At 38.9% G+C, this 21811-nt stretch overlaps 1 protein-coding gene across 14 annotated transcripts in view; it reads left to right on the top strand.

The window, feature by feature from the left end:
- afdna (afadin, adherens junction formation factor a) overlaps positions 1-21811 on the top strand; it is a 119516-nt gene that overhangs the window by 70949 nt on the left and 26756 nt on the right. For 8 of the 14 annotated variants that reach the window (XM_039692996.2, XM_039692986.2, XM_039692995.2 and 5 more), the window contains 9 exons: positions 1597-1802; positions 4669-4689; positions 5499-5644; positions 6136-6230; positions 7362-7627; positions 10249-10392; positions 10760-10958; positions 11268-11371; positions 12982-13062. In XM_039692996.2, the coding sequence (XP_039548930.2) occupies positions 1597-1802; positions 4669-4689; positions 5499-5644; positions 6136-6230; positions 7362-7627; positions 10249-10392; positions 10760-10958; positions 11268-11371; positions 12982-13062 (1262 nt within the window). The remainder of the gene's footprint in view (positions 1-1596; positions 1803-4668; positions 4690-5498; positions 5645-6135; positions 6231-7361; positions 7628-10248; positions 10393-10759; positions 10959-11267; positions 11372-12981; positions 13063-21811) is intronic. The other 6 variants (XM_039693002.2, XM_039692989.2, XM_039693000.2 and 3 more) reach the window with 1 other exon arrangement.

Genomic DNA, 21811 nt, shown 5'->3' on the forward strand with positions numbered 1-21811 from the left:
ACTGGGTCATGTGTTTTGTCTGTTGTGTGGCGGCTTTTTTTTCTTTACATGTTTTGCCATTAGCTTTTCCTGGGTGTTGCAGACACAGTACAGCTGTGCTTTCATTGGCTGTGCTGATTACAGAGCAAATCAAAAAGCTAATTTTAGAAATCAGTAATGGTTAGCTGCATCATAGATCAATGGATGGAAAGTATTGATGACTGCTAAAAAAAAAAACTTCTATCAGTGTTCAGTCAGTTCATGATCATTTATATTTTAATATATAATTTTTTTTTGTCCATAAAAAATATATAACTTTTCATCCATGCTAATAGGTGGCAGGAGTGAGTGTTATGCTAGGAGACAGAGATGTTCTTCTACTAGGCACAAAATAAAATGTCAAATAATAATAGTAAAAGTAAAAAATCACCCACTACATGTTTTGTTTGCATTCATATTCATACATTCTGATAATTTTGGTAATTTATATAGTTGAAAGCATTTCAAAATAAGTTCACAAAGACCTGAGTTTAAAACGTAATGTTATATGTATTAATGTGTTGTATGTTATGGTTAAGTGTTGTGTTATGTTTTATGTGTTATATGTAATATGATGTGTAATGTAATGTTATATGTAATGTGTTATTATTTGTTATATGGGTAACACTTTACAATAAGGTCCATTCATTAATTTAATAACTAACATGAACTAACCATGAGCAATACATTTGTTACTGTATTTCTTAATCTTCGTTGATGTTAGTTAATAAAAATTAAGCTGTTCATTGTTTGTTCACGTTAGTTCACAGCGCATTAACTAATGTTAACAAGATTTGAATGAAGTTTTAGTAAATATTGAAATTAACATTTACAAAGATTAATAAATGCTGTGTAAGTGCTGTTCTTTATTAGTTTATGCTAACTAATGAACCTTATTGTAAAGTGTTACCGGTATATGTATGTTATGTGTTATCATAAGTTATGTTATGGGCTAACTAAAAGCAGGATCCTTATAACATATTGGTAACACTTTACAATAAGGTTCGTTAGTTAACATTAGTTAACTACATTAGTTAATATGAACTAATAATGAATAGCACATATACAGCATTTGTTAATCTTTGTTAATGTTATTTTCAACATTTACTAATACTTGATTAAAATCTTGTTAACATTAGTTAATGCACCGTGAACTAACATGAACAAACAATGAACAGCTGTATTTTCATGAACTAACATTAACAAAGATGAACAAATGCAGTAACAAATGTATTGCTCATGGTTAGTGCATGTTAGTAAATACATTAACTAATGTTAACTAATGAACCGTATTGTAAAGTGTTACCAACATATTTTGCAAGCAATATACACTTAGCAAAATTAAATGTATGATAAAATATTACAGTTGATTTTTCCACATGCTTTTCACTGCAAGTTATAATATAGTGCAATCGGTAACATGGCATTTATGGCTTATGGCCCAAAAAAAATCACCACACACCAGCCATGCAACTGCCATTTAAATGAATGGGCTTGCTATAACCTAGCTCTCTCCTTTTTGGTCCATCCCAATTAATACTCTGTTTGTTTCCTTTATCCCTTCATTACCCCCCATAGCCGAAGATGCCTTCTTGTCCGCCATCATTAACTACACCAACAGCTCAACGGTGCACTTCAAGCTGTCTCCCACTTACGTGCTGTACATGACCTGCCGTTACGTCATGTCCAGCCAATACCGGCCCGACATCAGCCCATCTGAGCGCACGCACAAGGTCATCGCCATTGTCAATAAGATGGTGAGCATGATGGAAGGAGTAATCCAGGTGGGTGTCTGCAATTTTTACCTCTGATACCTTATTTTTTACAATGGGAGTTGTGTGTAACTTTATTATATTGCAACTTTAATATGAATACTTTGACGTGTCGCTGTAACTCTGATGTAGAGATCTGTCTGTGGAGTTGCATTATACATGCTTTTGTAGTTTTAGCGTTAAAGCTTGTTTCACTCTGCTTTCATCGATTCAGGTCATTGCCTCAGCAAACAGTGCTTAAAATACTGCACTCAGTGTTTCCCCTGTGTCTGTTTGTATGTGAATGTCTGTGTGTGTGTGTGTGTGTGTGTGTTTATATCTCTGTGCCTTGTTTTACCTGATCCATGAGCCATATTTACAGCAGCGAGAAACATTTCTTATTATTCTCAATGATGCTTAATATTTTTGTGGAAACAGATTCTTTGATTAAATAGAAAGTTAGTAGAACAGCATCTATTTGAATTTTTAAAAACTTTTACCGTCACTTTTGATCAATTTAATGCATCCTTGCTGAATAAAAATATTAAATCAATTAAAAAGATAATCTTACAGACTCATTCACATTAACATCAATAAGTCAAAAGTTAAACTTTTCTCGGCTGCACATGAACGCATTGCATTGCCAATGTTCACTTTCATCATTTGGTCACCACAAATGACTGTAAATGCCTCTTTACAGTTCAGAAATGAGGTCCACATGCTCTCTGTTTATGTTCTTTCTTTGGTCAGTGCCTGCAGTTTTTTGAGTGGCCCACCCAGGTGTTCAAACTATATATCTCATAGGCTTACTGCAATATTCAAATGCATATAGTTTTTTAATAAATATTCCATTTCCTTACTCCTTATAACCAGAGCTTATTTGTGGTTCAGCATCTTAAATGAGAGACAGGCTGTCATTTATATGAACGGATTCAGTCTGTCTCTTCAAAAAACAGCATTAGTTGAATCATAATTCATCTAAAGGTTTTCTGTATTTTTGGGAAATCCAAAATCTTAAAACAATGTCATAAAAAGAAAAGGGATTTATTTTTAAGGCCTGGTCTTAAAGGGGTCTTCGGATGCGAAATTAACTTTTATATGGTGTATTTGCATATAAATGTGTCTTTGAAGTGTGGACACAACCACCATACAATGAAAAAAAACGATTTCTCAAAAAATCTAAACACTCTCGATAATCAAGCCGTTTGGATTTTTTGAGCAATATGACATCATATTGCTCATGCTCTGCCCACGACCGCTAACAGACTGTCCCGTATTATAGGGATGGGCGTATCGATTCAAAGTAACGACGTAGAGTATCAAAAGGCTCGATACTCAAATAAAAAATAAAAAATGGCATATTGAATGTTAAAATGCCTTTAAAATATAATGTTAAGTCGGTATCATTACCCATTTTAATCTTAGTAATTCAATAATTTAAGAAATTTTCAAATTTAAAAAGTTATTGGTATCGGTATCGACGATACTGGCCTTGAAAGTATCGGTATTGTATCGAAAACAAAATAAGTGGTATCGCCCATCCCTACCGTATTAGCATATTTCCGCCCTCAGCCATTTGTATACTGTATTTGTACACTCCCCCACGGAAGAGAGGGGTGGGGTGAGCAGTTGGTCATTATCATTTAAAGAGACATGCACCAAAATGGGTTGCTGTGAACAGAGCTGTGTCTGAGGTGGTAAAAGGGTGTTGTTTTACACAACCATTGAGGAATTTTAACCAAAGTATTAGAGCCAGACCGATATATCGGCAGGCCGATATTATCGGCCGATATTAGGCATTTTCCAAACTATCGGTATCGGCAGTTATAATGGCCGATAAATGAATATTTCAAAAATAAAATAAAAAAAACGTTGTTACAGTGTAGTTGACTGACTGTCCTTTTAACTTTTGACAATGTGACTTAAGTATTTCTTTTATAGCACATGACAGTTATACGAATGAGACATATCATCTCTCCATATTGAAAATGTACATTTTATTTGCATTATGACGTTATCCATTGTTAAATTATGGCTCATCATAGACTAGCTAACCACAAAGCTAGCTAATGCCACGATCATCAGTGGAAGACCGCTAACGTTAACATTAACGAGCTTTGGTTCCTCTGTCCTGTTGCGACAATAAAAGAAACAAGTTTCTTTTTAAAATGCATTATCATATTATTTTAGTTAAAACTCATACATAACTACAAATAACTAATGTTAGGGAAATCTGTTAATGTTTTGTTGCGCGTTTCTGAAAAAAAAAATATCGGCTGATATATTGGAATATCGGATTTTAAAACCAACAAATATTTGTATCGGTATCGTTCTTCAAAATCCTTTATCAGTCGGGCTCTACAAAGTATGTTACAAACTTTACACAAAGACCCTAAAGAATCACACCAACTTGTGGAAAATGGGCAATCCGATGACCCCTTTAAAGCTGTGAAAATATCTTAGTACAGTAGTGTGAATGACTTCATGCAACCTTTTTCAAAACACTTTCCCCTGTGTCTACATATACATTTCTGCAACCTTCCTGAGATCTTTTATTTATGCCGTCCAGCTATTGTCATCAAAGAAAAGCCGTTGCACTGACAGGCGTCGTTACACTGCAACATTAATCATAAAAGCGAGTAAAATCACTCTAGATAATTGGTTCCTAACGCTGTGACGGATCCCACCACGTAGAATCAAGCCTAACGTGGCAGAACTGTCCCGTACGGCAGTGGGTGCAAGATGATGTTTGACCTGTTCTGTGTGAGCCTGTATGTCTATGTGTTTACATGCCTGTGAATTCTGTCCATGCCATGGCTGTTGTTGACAGTCTCTCTCTCTGTCCTGTCGGATGTCTGTCTCCCCCTCCTCCCCCTCCCAACACCTACTATCTCTACAGGAGATTGCTGAAGGTGATCAGGTAGGAGTTTGCACTGCTAGGGAGGCGTCTCATTCTTCCTGTCTCTCTCTCTCTCTCTCTCTGTGTTTATCTGGCAGCTTCGCTCCGTCTTCCATGCCCCTTTTATCCCCCCATAACAGAAAGCAAACAACCCGAGCCGACTTAAGTAATCCCTCCTCCTACAGCTGGACGCAACCGTTTATAACCCCTCATTATGACTCAACCTGGACCATGTCATACTAAAAAAACAAACTCTGAACATTTTAATTGCGGCATCCTCCATTTTTGACCTCTGCTTACTGCACTTCAGTGTGGATGAGAGACTACACCATGTTCTGTTGCTTTGGTTGAAAACTTTTAATTTCCTTTTCATTTGACTCCATGTCTGTGGTTAACGTCATTGTTCTTATGGGTGCCCCCTGTGGCCAGTATGACGAAGGGTCATGGTGGGGTGGGGGGGTTTGCTGTCGTCGTCGTCATTATGTGGGATAGACGTGTGCGGGTATACGCAGGGGTCCGGTTGGATCCGGGCCGTGTGTATCCCCGCTCTGTGTTGCAGGGATGTGGGATCCAGAGCAACCAGTCACCGCAGCTTCCCATTCAGTCCTGCCTAGCTTGAGCTAACTCTTAACACTTGAATGATTTCCACTCTGTCTGGACGCGGTGACTGGTTGTTGGAGGCCGGGAGGGTTGGACAGAGGCACATGTCTATCCTGGGAGTGCTACTCAGTGCTTCTCATGGCTGTAACTCTTTTTCTTTTTTTGTTTGTATGTTGGATTGGTTCATTTTTAGCTGTGTGTAATCTCTGTGTTCATCTGTCGTTGCACAGAAACAGAAGAACATCGCCGGGGCTCTGGCCTTCTGGATGGCTAACGCCTCGGAGCTGTTGAACTTCATCAAGCAGGACAAGGATCTGAGTCGCATTACGCTAGACGCACAGGATGTTCTCGCTCACCTGGTTCAGATGGCTTTCAAGTTAGTGCTTGCACACACACACACACACACACACACACACGCACGCATATTCATGCTTAAAAGAATATTCGCTCTGTCAAAAAACCTATTGAGCTGCAAACATAATACACATACATTTCAGCACTTTTTCTATATCATATGAAAACAAAAATCCATAATTGAATTGTATTTGGTCATACTGTGTTCCTGTAACTATTATCAGGTGGCAGGAAGTGCTGAATGTAAGGAATTGTCTGGGTCTGGCTTGTATTGGCTGAGGTGTAGTTTGGGTTTATGAGAGAGAGTTACGGTGCCGGGGCCAGTTTTCAGCGAAAACAATGCGGTCAGAGGGCCTCCGTTTCATTTAAGCACTGGAATGACCAGCTGAAACAACTGTGCTTTTGGTTTGTGAAGCGGCCAGGTCTCAGATTTACTGTGGGATTCTACAGGAAGTTCCTTTAGGCCCTTGCTTGTGGATATAAATGGACAATAAATAATGTGTGTTCTTGCAGGTACTTGGTCCACTGCCTGCAGTCGGATCTGAATAACTACATGCCAGCTTTCCTGGAAGATCCAGATGAACAGAACCCTCAGAGGCCCAAGATAGGTGAGCAGAGACCCAATCTCACCTTTTCAGATGCACAACAGTTGCTTTTTTTTTGACCTGGGATGTATGAATATGAGCAGATAGGTAGGTCTTAACCTGTGTTTAAAGGACAACTAGTTGGAGAGTGAGAATTGAAATGGTTGTGGGACCACCTAGTGGTGGTTTTGAACCTAAACAGCAGAAGTGCTCTTCCCAAAACAGTTATATTTTAGTTCCTTTACTTTACAGTGTCTTAATTTCTGTTATCTTGGTCATTGTAGACTAAGTAGTTTTTTTGGGGGGGGTTTCGGCCAAGTGGATCTGTTTCACCAAAATGTCTTTGACAAATAGACAAACATGCCCACTTGACTAGAACAATGTCAACATCTTAAAGGGTTAGTTCACCCAAAAATGAAAATTAAGTCATTAATTACTCACCCCCATGCTGTACCAACCCCGTAAGACCTTCGTTCGTCTTCGGAACAGAAATGAAGATATTTTTAATATTTTTGATTTCCTTAGATTTCCACGGCGCATGCGTCGTGGAAATCTAAGGAAATCTCGTTTCTGGCCTACAAGGAAGAAAAGAAATAGTCGAATAAACTCGTTATTTTTGTTTGTTTTTTCGCACAAAAAGTATTCGCGTCGCTTGATAAACATATAGTTGAGCCACGGTAGTCACTTGGGATATTTAAACATTTTCTTCATTGACTTTCTGGGCCGTCAAGAGGCAGTCCCTTAGGAGCCAATGTGGTAGTTATACAGCTCTCAAATTTAATCAAAAATATCTTCATTTGTGTTCCGAAGACGAACGAAAGTCTTACGGGGTTGGTACAGCATGGGGGTGAGTAATTAATGACTTAATTTTCATTTTTGGGTGAACTAACCCTTTAAGCAACACAGTAACACTTTCTGTTCTCTAGAAAACTGTTGCCCAACCCTTTTCACAAGGGACGGTCATTTTTTAGGGACGGCCCACACCTACAAAAAATATTTGTTCAAAGGGAATACTTTAAAAAATGCAAAACATGCATTTAATAAATAGTGATAGTTCCTTAACATTACACCATTTTAATTGCAAATAAAATAAATGATGGTACCTTTTCTGTTTATGCTGCATAAAAAGCCCCTGACTTTCCCCTTTTGAAACAGACGATGTTCTGCACACACTGACAGGCGCCATGTCCCTTTTGCGGCGGTGCCGAGTCAATGCGGCCCTCACCATCCAGCTGTTCTCGCAGCTCTTCCACTTCATCAATATGTGGCTCTTTAACAAGCTGGTGACGGAGGCCGACTCGGGCCTGTGCTCGCACTACTGGGGCGCCATCTTACGCCAGCAGCTCAGCCATATCGAGGCATGGGCTGAGAAACAGGGACTGGAGCTGGCTGCCGACTGTCACCTCAGCCGCATAGTCCAGGTAACACACATTATATATATACTGTTATACTTAAACTTATCAAAACCTTCTGTGGAGTTGCATTTTTATTTATGCTTTTATTTTTTTATTAAGCTATTATAAGTTAGAGGTTAAACTATTTACAGTATGTTTACACACATTTGTCTTTATCTGGTCCAAATATTTCCATTTTTATTGGTGATTTTGTTCTAAATATATTTGACAACATTTTCATAAATTACATTTCTGTAGACCAATGGTTCTTCCCCCCCAACCAAGACATATAACATCCTTCTGCTTACCCCTCTTTTCCACTTAAACTGCAGTCGCACCTTTCCTAGTAAGGGACAATATTTGGGCTCTTAAATTGATTTTCAGGTACATTTTTTTTTTATAAAGACAATTTTTTTTGTTTTCAATTCTGGAGAGGGAGCCTGAGAAAAGGAGCCCTCTCAGCCTGAGAAATTACCCATTTCCGACTGAGAGGTAGTGACGAAAAATAACAACACAAAAATAACAATTTCAAGGCCGCTAGAAAAAATGTTTTTATAACCCAATTAAATGTATGTGCCATGTTTTGTAAAATTTTTAAAATACCATTCATTTTATTAATATTAATTAAACTAAATCAATCATTTAAATAAAATTAATTCAGTATCAACAAAAGCCAACTTTGCACTGCAGTGGCACAAGCTGCATCTAGATGTATTTACACAATATAATGCCGCTCAGAGATGGCTGAATGCAATAACAATGCCATTTTTAAATAAAAATGTTGAATAGAGAAATATGAAATGATGGTAAAAACAAAGTGATACTTTACAAATTAAACTAATAATCACTGTCTTAATGAGTGAGTCATTCAGTAACAAAGCAAGTGGCTGACTCTATTTATGAACTGTATTCTGTATTCATTCTGTGTTTATTCAGTGGCTGAATTGGGAGAGTCAATGAATGCAGTATTCATTGACTCTCCCAATTTTTTCAAAAGCCACAGTTTCGTTCAATAACGAAACACTGCTGTGCATTAGAGTTCTGCTGTGGCTTTCATTGGAAATATTGTTTTGTTGCAAAATAGAGCAAAAAATATTGACAATACTGTTTAAAATGTACATCACTTAGTATTACCTTTTCGTTGGTGGAACTGTTGTATAAAATCAAAGTCTCAGTTGCAGTATATTCGGGAATTGCATGCATTCGTATAAAATATGATCGATCATTAAAAACGAGAAGTATTCACACAGGAGAGAGTTTGAGTCTTGAATCGATCTATGCACTTTGTCTATATTTGTTCTTCACGCTAGTAAGTGCTAATTGTCGTGAAGGGCAGGAATGTAACGTGATTTGCTAAGCCAGCATACTCTGCACACGACCTATCATTTGCACGGTGCTTGTGTGGATGCAGTCAGCTTTGACCGCTGATGAGGTAATTTGATTGGATGTTGTGTATACGACCTTATATGGCACTACAATCTTCCCTTTTACATTAGATGCTGCATTTTGCCTATTTAAAATACATGCTCAGAGTCAGTTTTAATGTTATTTTAAAGTAGGGAAGAATTAAATGAACGGCTAACTTGTCATTTTGCTTGTGTACCACTCTGTCACATCTCATACCCCAGTTTGGGAACAACTGCTAAGCCTAATCCTAAAACACAAGCGAGACATGATTTGCCCCATTTATTAACCTTTTTTTCTTGTGGTGACATCCACATAAAGAGCTCTCTCTATTCTTTTGGAAACATTTACCCCTACAACATCAGCAAAACATGCATGTACATGCACAACCGGATTAAAATCCCTTGAGCTGCTTTCTTATGGCTTAGTCTGTTGTGTGTATATATATAATGGTTGTTTTTGTGAGATGGAGGAAAATAATTCTGTCATTTTTCAAAATGTGACCTTAGGTTATGGTGCCCGTTCATGCTTTCACTAATATTTTGTGTTCCAGTATAGGGGTAGTTGATCATTAACATTGACAACTTCCCAACGTCAAGTTTTTAGATGTATAAGAGAAAGTGTAGATTGTACGTATGATGTTTTTGACAGTTTTTCGTCACCAGATTTTGAAAGTTCACTTGAATTCTCTTACAGTGTGACAGTGGATTATTTTTTACAAGCATTATTATCATATAAATACTTTTTTAAATGTGACATTGCTGTGAAGTGACAAATAGTTGTTGTTGTTTTTTTGTGTGCAAATTTAGTGTATTGCTTTTGTGCAGAGACAAATTACAATACTAAAAACACAGATTATTTTTTTATTTATTATTTAAATATCTTTTAATTTTTTTATTTTAATTATTAAATATGTGTTTGTGTGTGTATGTGTTTGTGTATGTGTGTGTGTATATATATATATATATATATATATATACAGTATTTATATACTGTATACTGTGTATATATATATATATATATATATATATTTGTATATGATTTCTTTTTTTCTTATTTTTTGAAAAAAAAAACTTTTAATATAGATTTGTCCATCTAACACCCTAATGCATAGGCTACTTTCTGTCATAGAGGGAACATTTGTAGTGACTAGGTGATGTTCTGGTTTGATCGTAGGTTGTACTTGTCCTGAAAGTTTTAAAAACCACTGTCTTAATAAACTTTCTGACCTTCTTTCTCTCAAGGCAACGACCCTCCTCACCATGGACAAGTACTCCATGCAAGACGTGCAGAACATCAACAACACCTGCTTCAAGCTCAACTCTTTGCAGCTCAACGCTCTGCTGAGCAACTACCACTGCGCTCCCGATGAACCCTACATTCCTCCTGTAAGTGAACTGTCTCATTTGGGCTGTGTAGTCCTGCTCTGATGACATGTGTCCTTTTTGAGATAAATCAGCACAAAAACATTAGTTCACAGTAGCTCTGCTCATTTCCTTCAACCTCAGGGTTTCTCGTAGAATTACCTTTTTGTTTGGTTGAAAAATCACACTCATGTCACACACTCATACTCTAAAAGTTAATGTCACACCCATACTGTAAAATGTGCTGTAATTGATTTTAGCCAGTCTGTAACTTTATTTTTCCAAAACTCTACAAAGATACACATCGTTGAATGGCGGAGAACAGCAGCACGTCAAGTTTCGCTAGAGTTCTTGTATGACATCATAATGATTGACCCCTTCATGCCCACAGGAGCTGATCGATCATGTGGTGGCTGTGGCCGAGAACACGGCAGACGAACTGGCCAGAAGTGATGGGCGGGAAGTACAGCTGGAAGAGGACCCTGACCTCCAGCTGCCTTTCCTACTGCCTGAGGACGGCTACTCATGCGATGTGGTGCGGAACATTCCCAACGGATTCCAAGAGTTCCTAGATCCGCTTTGCCAGAGAGGTACAGATGATACTCAGAGTTTCAGAGCGTTTGATGTACAATTGCACACCGCACAATTAGTATCAGGTGGATGGTGAATCAGAGGTTGTTGCGGTTATTTGTTTAAGGCTGACGCAATGTCAGTGGAATGTGGTTTGTAGTTCTACAGGTCCTGTAGAAACTTCTGTTTGCTGCCATTCCTATCAGTGTTTGTTTTTTCGAGAGAGTGCGTGTGTGTTTTTACAGGTGTCTGACGAAGACAGCGAGAGACCAGTGGATTTCAAGTTTTACATTTAGTGGATATGTTCTGATCCGCTTGTTCTCCTCCAGGTTTCTGTAGATTGACCCCTCATCCACGCTCTCCGGGAACTTGGACCATCTATTTCGAAGGAGCCGATTGCGACAGTCATTTCTCAGCTGACACATCAGAACTGGTAAGTTATAATGCCAGAGAGATAGATAGATAGATCGATAGATCGATAGATCGATCGATAGATCGATAGATAGATAGATAGATAGATAGATAGATAGATAGATAGATAGATAGATAGATAGATAGATAGATCGATAGATCGATAGATAGATCGATAGATCGATAGATAGATCGATAGATAGATAGATCGATCGATCGATAGATAGATAGATAGATAGAGCGATAGATAGATCGATCGATCGATTGATAGATAGATATCAGTTGCTAGTGTGTGTTTTGTCAGACTAACATTCCAGTTTCACCACAGAGGGCAATATTTGACCGTAGTTCCCAAGGACTGGCTGTAAATAATATCCTTCTCCTCACCCTGAACATGTAAAGCCCTTAATTGCTGTTCTTCCCCTGTAATCAGTCTGCTTTTACTATTTCTCGTATTTTTACGTAAGTGGATTTTTTTTTTTTACATGTCATAATGTCATAATTATTATTTTCATTAAAAAATGTAACATAATGTTGGCCCGCCCCACAGCAGACCGAGCTGGAGCTCGAAGCACTTTTAAATACCACACAGAAATCTTATGAACGTAGCTTGGTTGTGTGCCAGACCAACCCACCCACTCCCACATCCCTTTCTTACAAGCTGTCCCAGGACCAATGCTTACCGTAAAACTGTTAAATCAAAATTTACCTTGTTTGCCATTCCTGGTCTTATTGTGCATGGTTCAGCACACATTGTTTTAAAGATAAAAGATTGTTTATAATCATGACATTGCCTTGGCCCAGACAAAATGTTCACCGATAGCTTATAGCTGGCTTTCAAAACTCCTACCCATAGTTTGTTTTTATATATTTACAGTTTCCTTTTCAAGACAAGTTCTTGAAAATGAATCGCCCCTTGTGGGATTAATAAAGTTGACTGAACTGAACTGAAGTTAGGGTTAGGATTATTACAAATAAGATTACCTTGCTTTTTCAATTTTTCCGCATTGTATGTTCTTTCATTATAGAAGCAAAATGACTTACAAATACACTTAAAACATGCTGTCCCAGAAAACCTTTTGACGAGAGCATGCTTTAGCAAAGCTATTTGCCCTATTGCCTTTTGCATGCAGGGATTTTTCTTTTCTTTTTTTACCCTACCAATTAAACCAATTCTGCCCCCAGCCCACAAGCTGTTCTCAAAAATGTGGATGGGCAACATAGCTGAAGTTTCCTGTTCAATGAATGCGTGCCATGTGCAGCATTTATGCAATGGGGCTCACTAAAGGAGAGTCTGTGGCACCGTTCCTCTATGGGAATCTGTTCTCTTTCTCCCAGGCCCTGCCTGTGCATATGTGAGCCCACTGAGGCCCGATGCACTCTGGAGCCGACGCATGTGGCTTTCATTCTTGACTCGTCTCCAGAGCCCGCCGTTTCGCTCTGCGGTCGCTTGTGCTCTGAGAACCAGCAGTGGCAGAACCTCCCTAATTCTCCCTCCTCCTCCTCCTCCTCATCTTAGCTCAGTTTGCTCTAGGAAGAGCCACCAGACGCAGCTCCCAGAAGCAGTTTGGACCTAAAGCTGAAGATACAGTACTTTTCACAAGTAAACTCACCTGTCTTCTCTCTCCACAGCCAATGCGGAAGGAACCGGAAATTGTGACTGTGACTTTGAAGAAACACAATGGGATGGGCCTCAGTATTGTGGCAGCCAAGGTCAGAGACAATTTTTCTTAATTTTTTTGGGGGGGTATATAATATTGATCCACAAGTGCACTTCTTGCAGGGGTCATTTAGTTTTGGCAGAGATCTCAATCCAATAGTACGTTGATTTTGTTAAAGTGAACAGTTTTGGTTCCTGATTTTGCTCTCTGCTGTTGGTAGCTGCTATAATCTGAGTGGGCAGTAATGGTATGGCATAGTTTACCAAGCTCAGGTCATAACAGACATCCAAACAGGCATGTGCTTTTGAGAGGATACACTTGGTTTGTTTCAGTCACAAACTCGTCTTTGTGCTTACGAAACATTCAAATTTAAAAAGAAGTCATAAGCAAATGATTTGTTTCCGTGTCGAACAGAGCGCTGTTCTAGTCCGTGCTTTTTTAAACAGAAGGAAATGCCTTTTGGGTCTTCACAGCTTTCACAAAATTCATGTTTATGTTAGAATGTATGGCACAGTTAAAGTGCTAAAATATTCAATGTTTTGGCATGTTTCCTCCAGTTACTCTCGTCAGCATAGAAAGATTAGTTTCAATGTCAAGGCTTTTGTTTATACTCTAAACTCTTAAAGGAGTAGTTCACTTTAAAAAAAAAAACTTTTGCTGATAATTTACTCACCCCAATGTCAACCAAGATGTCCATGTCTTTCTTTCTTCAGTCGAAAAGAAATTAAGGTTTTTGATGAAAACATTCCAGGATTTTCTCAATATAATGGACTTCATTGGGAACCAAACGGTTCAAGGTCCAAATGAGAGTTTCAGTGCAGCTTCAAAGGGCTTTAAACGACACCAGACGATGTATAAGGCTCTTATAGGACCCTTACAGGTGAGTCACAAACGCTCATCACAGAACAGACCAAGGAGAGCATTTGTGCTTATAACACTTTTTGGTTTTGTTTATTTAAAAAAGTTGTTTATTTATTTTTTAAATTAGCGATCGTTTCGCTAGATAAGACCCTCATTCATCGTCTGGTGTCGTTTAAAGCCCTTTGAAGCTGCACTGAAACTCTCATTTGGACCTTGAACTGTTTGGTTCCCATTGAAGTTCAATATATGGAGAAAATCCTGTCATGTTTTCATCAAAAACCTTAATTTCTTTTCGACTGAAGAAAGAAAGACGTGGACATCTTGGACGACATGGGGGTGAGTAAATTATCAGCAAAAGTTTTTTTAAACGTGAACTACTCCTTTAATAGTAACGGCTGATGTATGCCGCTAGAAAATGAACCAGTTACTGCTCAAGTAAACGTTCTGTTTCAGATTTGGATTTTTCTTGGTGGGTTTACTGGAACAGACAGTTGCAGTTCAGTAGTCTGTGTTTCCCCGCTTTGGTGGACAGAGGGACCTTTTTCCCCCTCCAGATGTGCGTCAGGTTCAGGGGAGGTGTAGAGGCTGGAGAAGGGGGCTCTCAGGAACTGTTTATTTTCATAGCAAAACCTCCCCTTTACTGCTTCTATTTTCATCTCTTAGTGTCTCTGAGGAAGCATGAAGTTTGGTAGAGGTAGAATGGAGGAAAAGAAGGGAGGGAAGGAGTGAAAATGGGAGGAGAAGGAAAGGAGGGGTGAAAAATAAGGGGTGTAAGGCAGCGTGCCACAAAGGGGTGGATCTAAACAGGAGAGACGGTTTGTCCCGGTGTGAAGCTAGCTGGGACGCTACTTCACCTAACTGTTAGTGAGTTGTGGGAGTTTCTCTGGCATAACAGTCTGGATGTGGTATTTCCTACTCGGGCTTCAGATATTTGCATATGGTTTTTAACATGTAGCCCAGGAGTCGCTCCTCAGTAGTCCTGCCTGCTTTGAAAGAGTTGGATAAGTTTTCCTGGACTGCTATTTGTTGATTCCTCAGTTTAGTCTCGACTCCGAAGAGGAGCACAGTACCATGTGGTTCTCTGTGGTCGGGAGGAAGGAGCCGGTAAGAAACCACTTGACATGGAGCATGTGTCTTTTTCTTTATCTTTTTTTTATGTGGGAGGGTAAGCAAGTGAACGCTAAGAGATTAATAGTGTGCTAAAAATACATCACAGTGAATTTAGTCTGTTTATAGTTTGCCGTCAGGGTGGAATTTAAACATGAACCAAAATTAATAAATGGTGTAAAAATACAGTTTTTTTTTTATTTTATTTTGATAATTTTATGTTAGCTATTGCTAGTGTCATTGTATAGCACATTATTATAAAACATTAAAGCTATCAGATTATTGTAAAATTTAGATACCTGACTAGTACATGCATACTTGCACACATCAACTGCGGCGACTGTTATCAAGTGTAAGAAAGCAATGTTTTGCAAAAGTAAACAGAGTCATGTGACCAGACTGCACAAACATGCACATGAACGTTGTGCAGGTGGTAAATTTTCTCAATTGGCTCTCTCCACACATTTAAAACTCTTATTAGTTTAGGTACAAAAACACACGCAAGCGTGAATTTACAGATAAAGTGTAGCAAAATGTCATTTTGTGCTCGTTTGAGATAACTTTGTAGCGGACTGTACATTTTCTGCCATAGATGTGCGTGGTTGTGCACACAGCGGTATCTTGTAATCAGGGTCACAGGGGTAATGTTTGCAACCTCTGAACATTGAGTTCCCCATCATGTATCCCGGTATTAGTGACTCATCAAACAATCCAGTGGGGTTGGTCCAGCTGGATGGCCGCACTACCGTCACAGGGCTCGATTTTCTTAGGCTGCAGATGTTTGTGCGATAACAGCTCTTTTGGGATGGTGTTGAGTTTCAGGGGAAAGAACAAGGGAAATCCTCAGCACCGTACTTTACACTGTTGAGTGCCTACCTTACATTTTACCACATGATTTCTTCTTCGGCGGCAAAATCAGTTGTTGCTACAAGAATCAAAGCCGGGATCGGCCTTCAGTTTTATTGCAGAACCCAACTTCTAAAAGCAAAACTCAATGTTGTTTTGTGTACTTGATTTGTAGCACAATAGCTCACCGACTTCCTTCTCTGTGGGCTTCTCGATCTCATGTATGACAACAATGGAAGGATGTGTGACTCCCATACGCGAGCCTGGATTTCCTGAGGACTCTGAGAGTGGAGAACAGAATGTGAGCCCAACATGGAGTTTACTCGAACGTTATGTCTCCTAATCTTTTACTAATCTGAAGTGAGACCAATGTGACTACCCCCTCCGGAAATGTACAAAAATTACACCTTGTTTTGGATCCCAGATTCAGAAGAAAACATGACCATGAAAACATGACTATTTCATCTTGGGTTTTTGGGATCGTGTGCACTTTCTAGTGGCTTGGGATGGGATCTTTTGAAAGGTGTGGCTGCAGACCACACCTCAAGAACTAGTTTGCTTAAGTCCTTGGGCAAATTAAAACCTGAAACCCCTAGAATTGTCAAACTAGAGATGGCAGCTGTCACAGTAGGAGACATTTCACAGGAGGCAATTGATGATTTTTGGAGACAGAAAGATTATATATCATCTCGAAGTCTCCTAAAGGGCCTTAACTATGCTTTGGAGGGTTATATTATTCATTTTATTGTTGAGAAGGTCGATGAAAAGCTTCAGCTCCTGGGAAAAATGTCCAGGTCACAGTGTAAACGTGATACACGCCGCATATCGTTGCGATCACCGTTTGGTGCTACAATATTTACATCAATCATTCAGCACAACATTGTTAACATTTGTTATCTCGTTATTTTCAGATACATTAATGAAGCTATGTGACATGATGTACAACGCAGCTAGAAGCTAACGTTAACGTTTTCTAATGTTAGGCTAACAGCGATTTTAAAGATAACGTTCAAATACAGTACGTTGTTGACTTAACTTAGAACAGATGTAGACATCCTTGTTTCATTTATCCACGTTTAGTTGGTGTCGTGGTCTACCGCATAACTTAATCCAGAGCAGACACTTATCTCGGTTGAGATGTGGCTTGGGAAAGGGGGTAAATAATACACACCGTCGCCCAGCCTCTCGGGAACCTAGTGTTGGAGTTGCATGTACCCCATGCACACCGTTTGACCATTTTAAACTTAAAATCACAAGAAAAACTAATGAAAACTGACTAACTGCAACGCATTTCAATGGACGTGGAAGCAGAGAATGTCCGAGTGTATTGGGTTAGCTGGGCACTGTGATTGGCTAATCGTGTTTGAGGGCGTGGCTTAGCCATAGGTCAATTGCGTCCCATTGGAAGACTATCTTCCATTTAAAAGATTATGTGTTGAACTATTTTAGTACATGAGAGGACTAAAACCAAGTTGTTAGTTAGTAAAACTTCAGGACATTCTTATGTTTGAACCCTCCGGAAAAAAACCCGAACCCTCTATTAAGCTATGACTCATGTCTTGGACATGATTCTGTCCCTTTACAGCAAAATATTCAGAGGAGAGATGTTTCCTTTGTGCCCAAAAACGGAGCTGTCTTCTAAACACACCACCAGAGGACTACGAAGGAAGACAGATTTCTTTGTTTGGTCTTTCTTAACTGAAGCAAGTAGCCCAAGAGTCTGCAGATCATTAGAGCCACTCAGACGTGATGAAGACCGTCGGATGAAAGCAGCTCATTATTAAGTTAGTCAGCAACAGCCTCAGCAGTCCATCTGTCTTCCATCCGTCTAGACGTGACAATAAGGACCGGCTACGTTCACTGTCCCGGCTGCTTTTTGCTGTGGGTGATTAATTGGGGCAGGAAATGATGATGACCGGTCAAGTTTCAGTGAATAGATGTATTTTCTGTTTTTCTAGTGCACCGTGGACTCCGCCATCTCTGTCAGAGGTCAGACACTGCCTTGACTCCCTGGGGCTGTTAACAAATTACCCTCGGCCATTTATGTCTACACGTGTAGCTCCCTGAGGACTTTGATTTGCCAATCACATCCACGACCGTAAACCTGAACAGGAAGCTGTGTGTTTAGGCTACGGTGGCTAGATAGTACGCCACGAGTGTTTTGAAATGGAAGAGGGTGGCATGAATACTGAGTACTGAAGTTCAATTCTACTTCTGTTACAAATGTATTTGCAAAGGCGGGTTTGGGAAGCTTTTTCGTAGACAGGAAGCGTCAGGGTGGGACCAAGAAGCTGTAGACTTTGTTTGCTTGCTGCATGCCATTATAGGACCATCAAAGGGAGCTGGAATTCTGTGGTTTGAGCATCTGCTCCAAGGACTGTTATCAGTAAACACCTTCAGACTTCTACACACTGCAGATGCAAGCTTAATTTTACACGCCGACTACGCCAGACAACCGGTTGCGGGGTAAATATGTGCTTGAACAGTCTTTTTGTGGTATTTTGTTGTGTGTGAAGTTGGGCCCCAAGCAAACAGACTCAGTTCATCCCCAAGTTTACTGACCTTTACCTTTTGACGCGCTAAAAAAACGAATAAACTGCTGCTGTGAATAACAGTTTCTGTTTTTGCTTTCAAGGGATTTAGCGCCTGTAAGATATTCTTCACCACATGAGATCATGCTCACATTTGGTTAGGCCGAGATGTCTACTAGCTGCACAGACATTATCATTTTCTTTGAGCTGGAATATGAGCACATAAACAACCACGCCTAGACTACAATCCCACACCACACGCTCGGCAACATACACACTTGAACTCGCGCATTAGGCGTGGTTTTGTGTTGCTGTGAGTAACAGCTGACCTCTTAATTCTGGTCGGACGGTGATCAAAAGTTAATTAAATATGATCAATCTGTTATTTATTGCTCTCTCTGTTTGTCAGTCTTTGTACTCATCTATTATGCTATCATTATTCTATCATGCTATCAAGGCCTATACACCTTCCACATTCAAAGTTTGTCTTGAAAGTTATATGAATTTCAGTTCTACTTCCTTTCATTTCAAATGTAACTAACCTTAATGAATCATTTAAACTTCATTTAAATTTAAATAACCTTAATGAAAGTGCCCATGTAAGATCATCTTATGCTGACGCCACCTTGCGACAACACTGAGAAAAGTTTTGTTGTGAATCAACATGTTAAAGAAGTAGTTAACTTTTCAAAAAACTTTTGCTGATGATTTACTCGCCCCCATGTCATCCAAGATGTCCATGTCTTTCTTTCTTCAGTCGAAAAGAAATTAAAGTTTTTGATGAAAACATTCCAGCATTTTCACTTCAGTGGGAACCAAACGGTTCAAGGTCCAAAAGACACTTTCAGTACAAACAGCAAACTGTTCAAAGGGCTTTAAATGATTCCAGACAATGAATAAGGGTCTTATCAAGTGAAACGATCACTCATTTAATAAAAAAAAAATAACAAAGTTTAAGTTTTAGAAGCTCGAATGCTCTGCTCTGTTCTGTGACGCACGTTCGTGACTCTCCTGTTCGAACTCGTTCATCAAAGTGAACAAATCTTTTTCCAAGTCAATTCGTTCATTTATTTCGTTGATTTAACAAAATGACTCGGAAAAAGATTTGTTCATTTTGATGAACGAGTTCGAACAGGAAGTCACGATCTTGCATCACAGAACAGAGCAAGGCGAGCATTTGAGCTTATAAAACTTAAACTTTGTTACTTATTTATTAAATGAGCGATCGTTTCGCTTGATAAGACCCTTATTCATCGTCTGGAATCGTTTAAAGCTCTTTGAACACTTTGCAGTTTGCACTGAAACTGTCTTTTGGACCTTGAACCGTTTGATTCCCAGTAAAGTGCATTATATGGAGAAAAATGCTGCAATGTTTTCATCAAAAACCTTAATTTCTTTTCGACTGAAGAAAGAAAGACATGGACATCTTGGATGACATGGGGGTGAGTAAATTATCAGCAAAAGTTTTTTCAAAAGTGAACTACTCCTTTAAATTAGGTTTTGTACTTAATACAGAGTATGTTTTGAGTACTCTGCTAATGACTTTTTTTGTTGTCACAAGCAATATTTCGGAAGAAAGCTCAGTAAATCTCTTGACAATAGTCTCCATAAAAACATTTCAAGCATGCTCTTCTGTTGCTGAGGTTTACCGTCTGGAAGAACAGAGCACCATCCTAAGTTGAATTGACAAACTCTGTGCTGGTATCTCCTCAGCCCTTGTTTTAAAAACAGTAGCTATTAGATCTCTTGTTAACATGCATCTGTTTTTTATCAGTGGCTTTTATAGACCGTACTCCATTTCATGTTCTGCGTGCCAGGTTTTCCAGCTTTGATCAAAGCAAGTTTAACGCAAGTTTCCTGAGGAAAGGTCAGCTCAGTTTCTCTCCCGCTGGGCCTGCACGAGACTCCTGCATCAGTCGCATTCAGGCGGCGTGGAAACCGCCTCCGCCTCAGAACTCAACCGTAGGGCTTCTCATGTGTCTCTCACCGCAGGTTCCTCCTTTAATGTGGAGAGACTGGTTTTTGAACGGTTGTTTCTCATCATAGCGTAATACGTACTTTCAAAGTCTAATCGGAAAGCTTTGCCAGCTGACATTTATCTCAGGAGTCAGACAAGTTGAGTCCATACAGCAGATGAGAAGCTGCATCATGTCATATCTATATTTCAGCTTTCTTATTTTTTGATAATATGCACACAGTTGAAACGGCACATGCAGAATTTCTGTTTAATTATTGTGTTTAATATTAAATTGTCTCCTTAGCATTCTGTGCCTCCTAGCAATGTAGTTTGCTAATTTGTTGCCCCAATCATCAGTATGTTGTAGCTTACGTTTACTACAGTTTGAAGTAGTTTTCCAACACTTGGTTTGTATTCCCTCTGATTCTTTGGAAAAACCCCATCCTGTTGTTGTGTGTACTCCTTATGAGGAGGAGCCATTGTCCAGAATCATATCACATCACCCCCACAACACATAGGAACGAAGTTGCTAATGCTATACTAAGGCAGAGCACATAGCGGTATGTTGTTTTTACTCATCTTTACCATAAGAGGATTTATGACATCTGATTGCATATTTTTTGCATTACCGTTTCCATCATTTCATCACTTGATCTGTCAGGAAGACCGGTTTTGTAGCTATTTGATGGTGTTATTGGCAATGTTATTTTATTATAATTGAGATACTAATATGTTTTTTATTAATATTTTGAACATTTTAATTTGATTGATTTAATCTTTATTATAAGGTTTTTTGTAATTTTTATTAGTTTTTTAGTGAGTTTAATACCTCAACTATATTACACTAACTTGGCAAGTAGCTGACACAAAATAAGCTACTATGTTTTTATATATTTTTTCAATTGATATTCAATTACGAAATGTTTGTATTAAGTTTTTGTTCTATTATAATCCCTAATTTCTGTGTGTTTTTTTTTTTCTTATGTGATTTACATGCAAATAACCCATCAATCTGTATTTGATTACCCATTCTTGATTTAATGCAGCAGATTTTTCTTTGGAAGTTTGTGGTTTTTCACTTCTTCAGACTGTACAAAACAATATTTTCTCTTTGGCCGGGTGCTTTATGTAACTGGCATGACCTCAATCATTTTTGGGCCTGTTAGCACACACTGCATGTTGATTCATATTTTTCTTATTTTTGTGGTTAAGTCATGAATGTTCTGGGCGATATTTGTGTGGTGTTCATGTTCCGGGTGTAGAATTGTAGGGTGTGTTTATGCCAGTGTAATGTGAGTGGGTTATGGGGGTCTGTGGCTAACATTGGCTTTATTTCAGAGGGCAGAATAAAAGACGTTACTGTTTCCCAGGCAGATATTGTTTCTGGGTTTCCCGATCCATTGCTTCTGGTCAACTTTGTTTAGGTTTTTAGTGCTTATGAGCAATGTGCTTCACATATCATTCTAATCAAGTGATAACTAAAACCTCTGAAAATGAGG

Source organism: Pimephales promelas, chromosome 13, assembly GCF_988280905.1.
Source record: "Pimephales promelas chromosome 13, fPimPro1.hap1.1, whole genome shotgun sequence".
Lineage (NCBI taxonomy): Eukaryota > Metazoa > Chordata > Actinopteri > Cypriniformes > Leuciscidae > Pimephales > Pimephales promelas.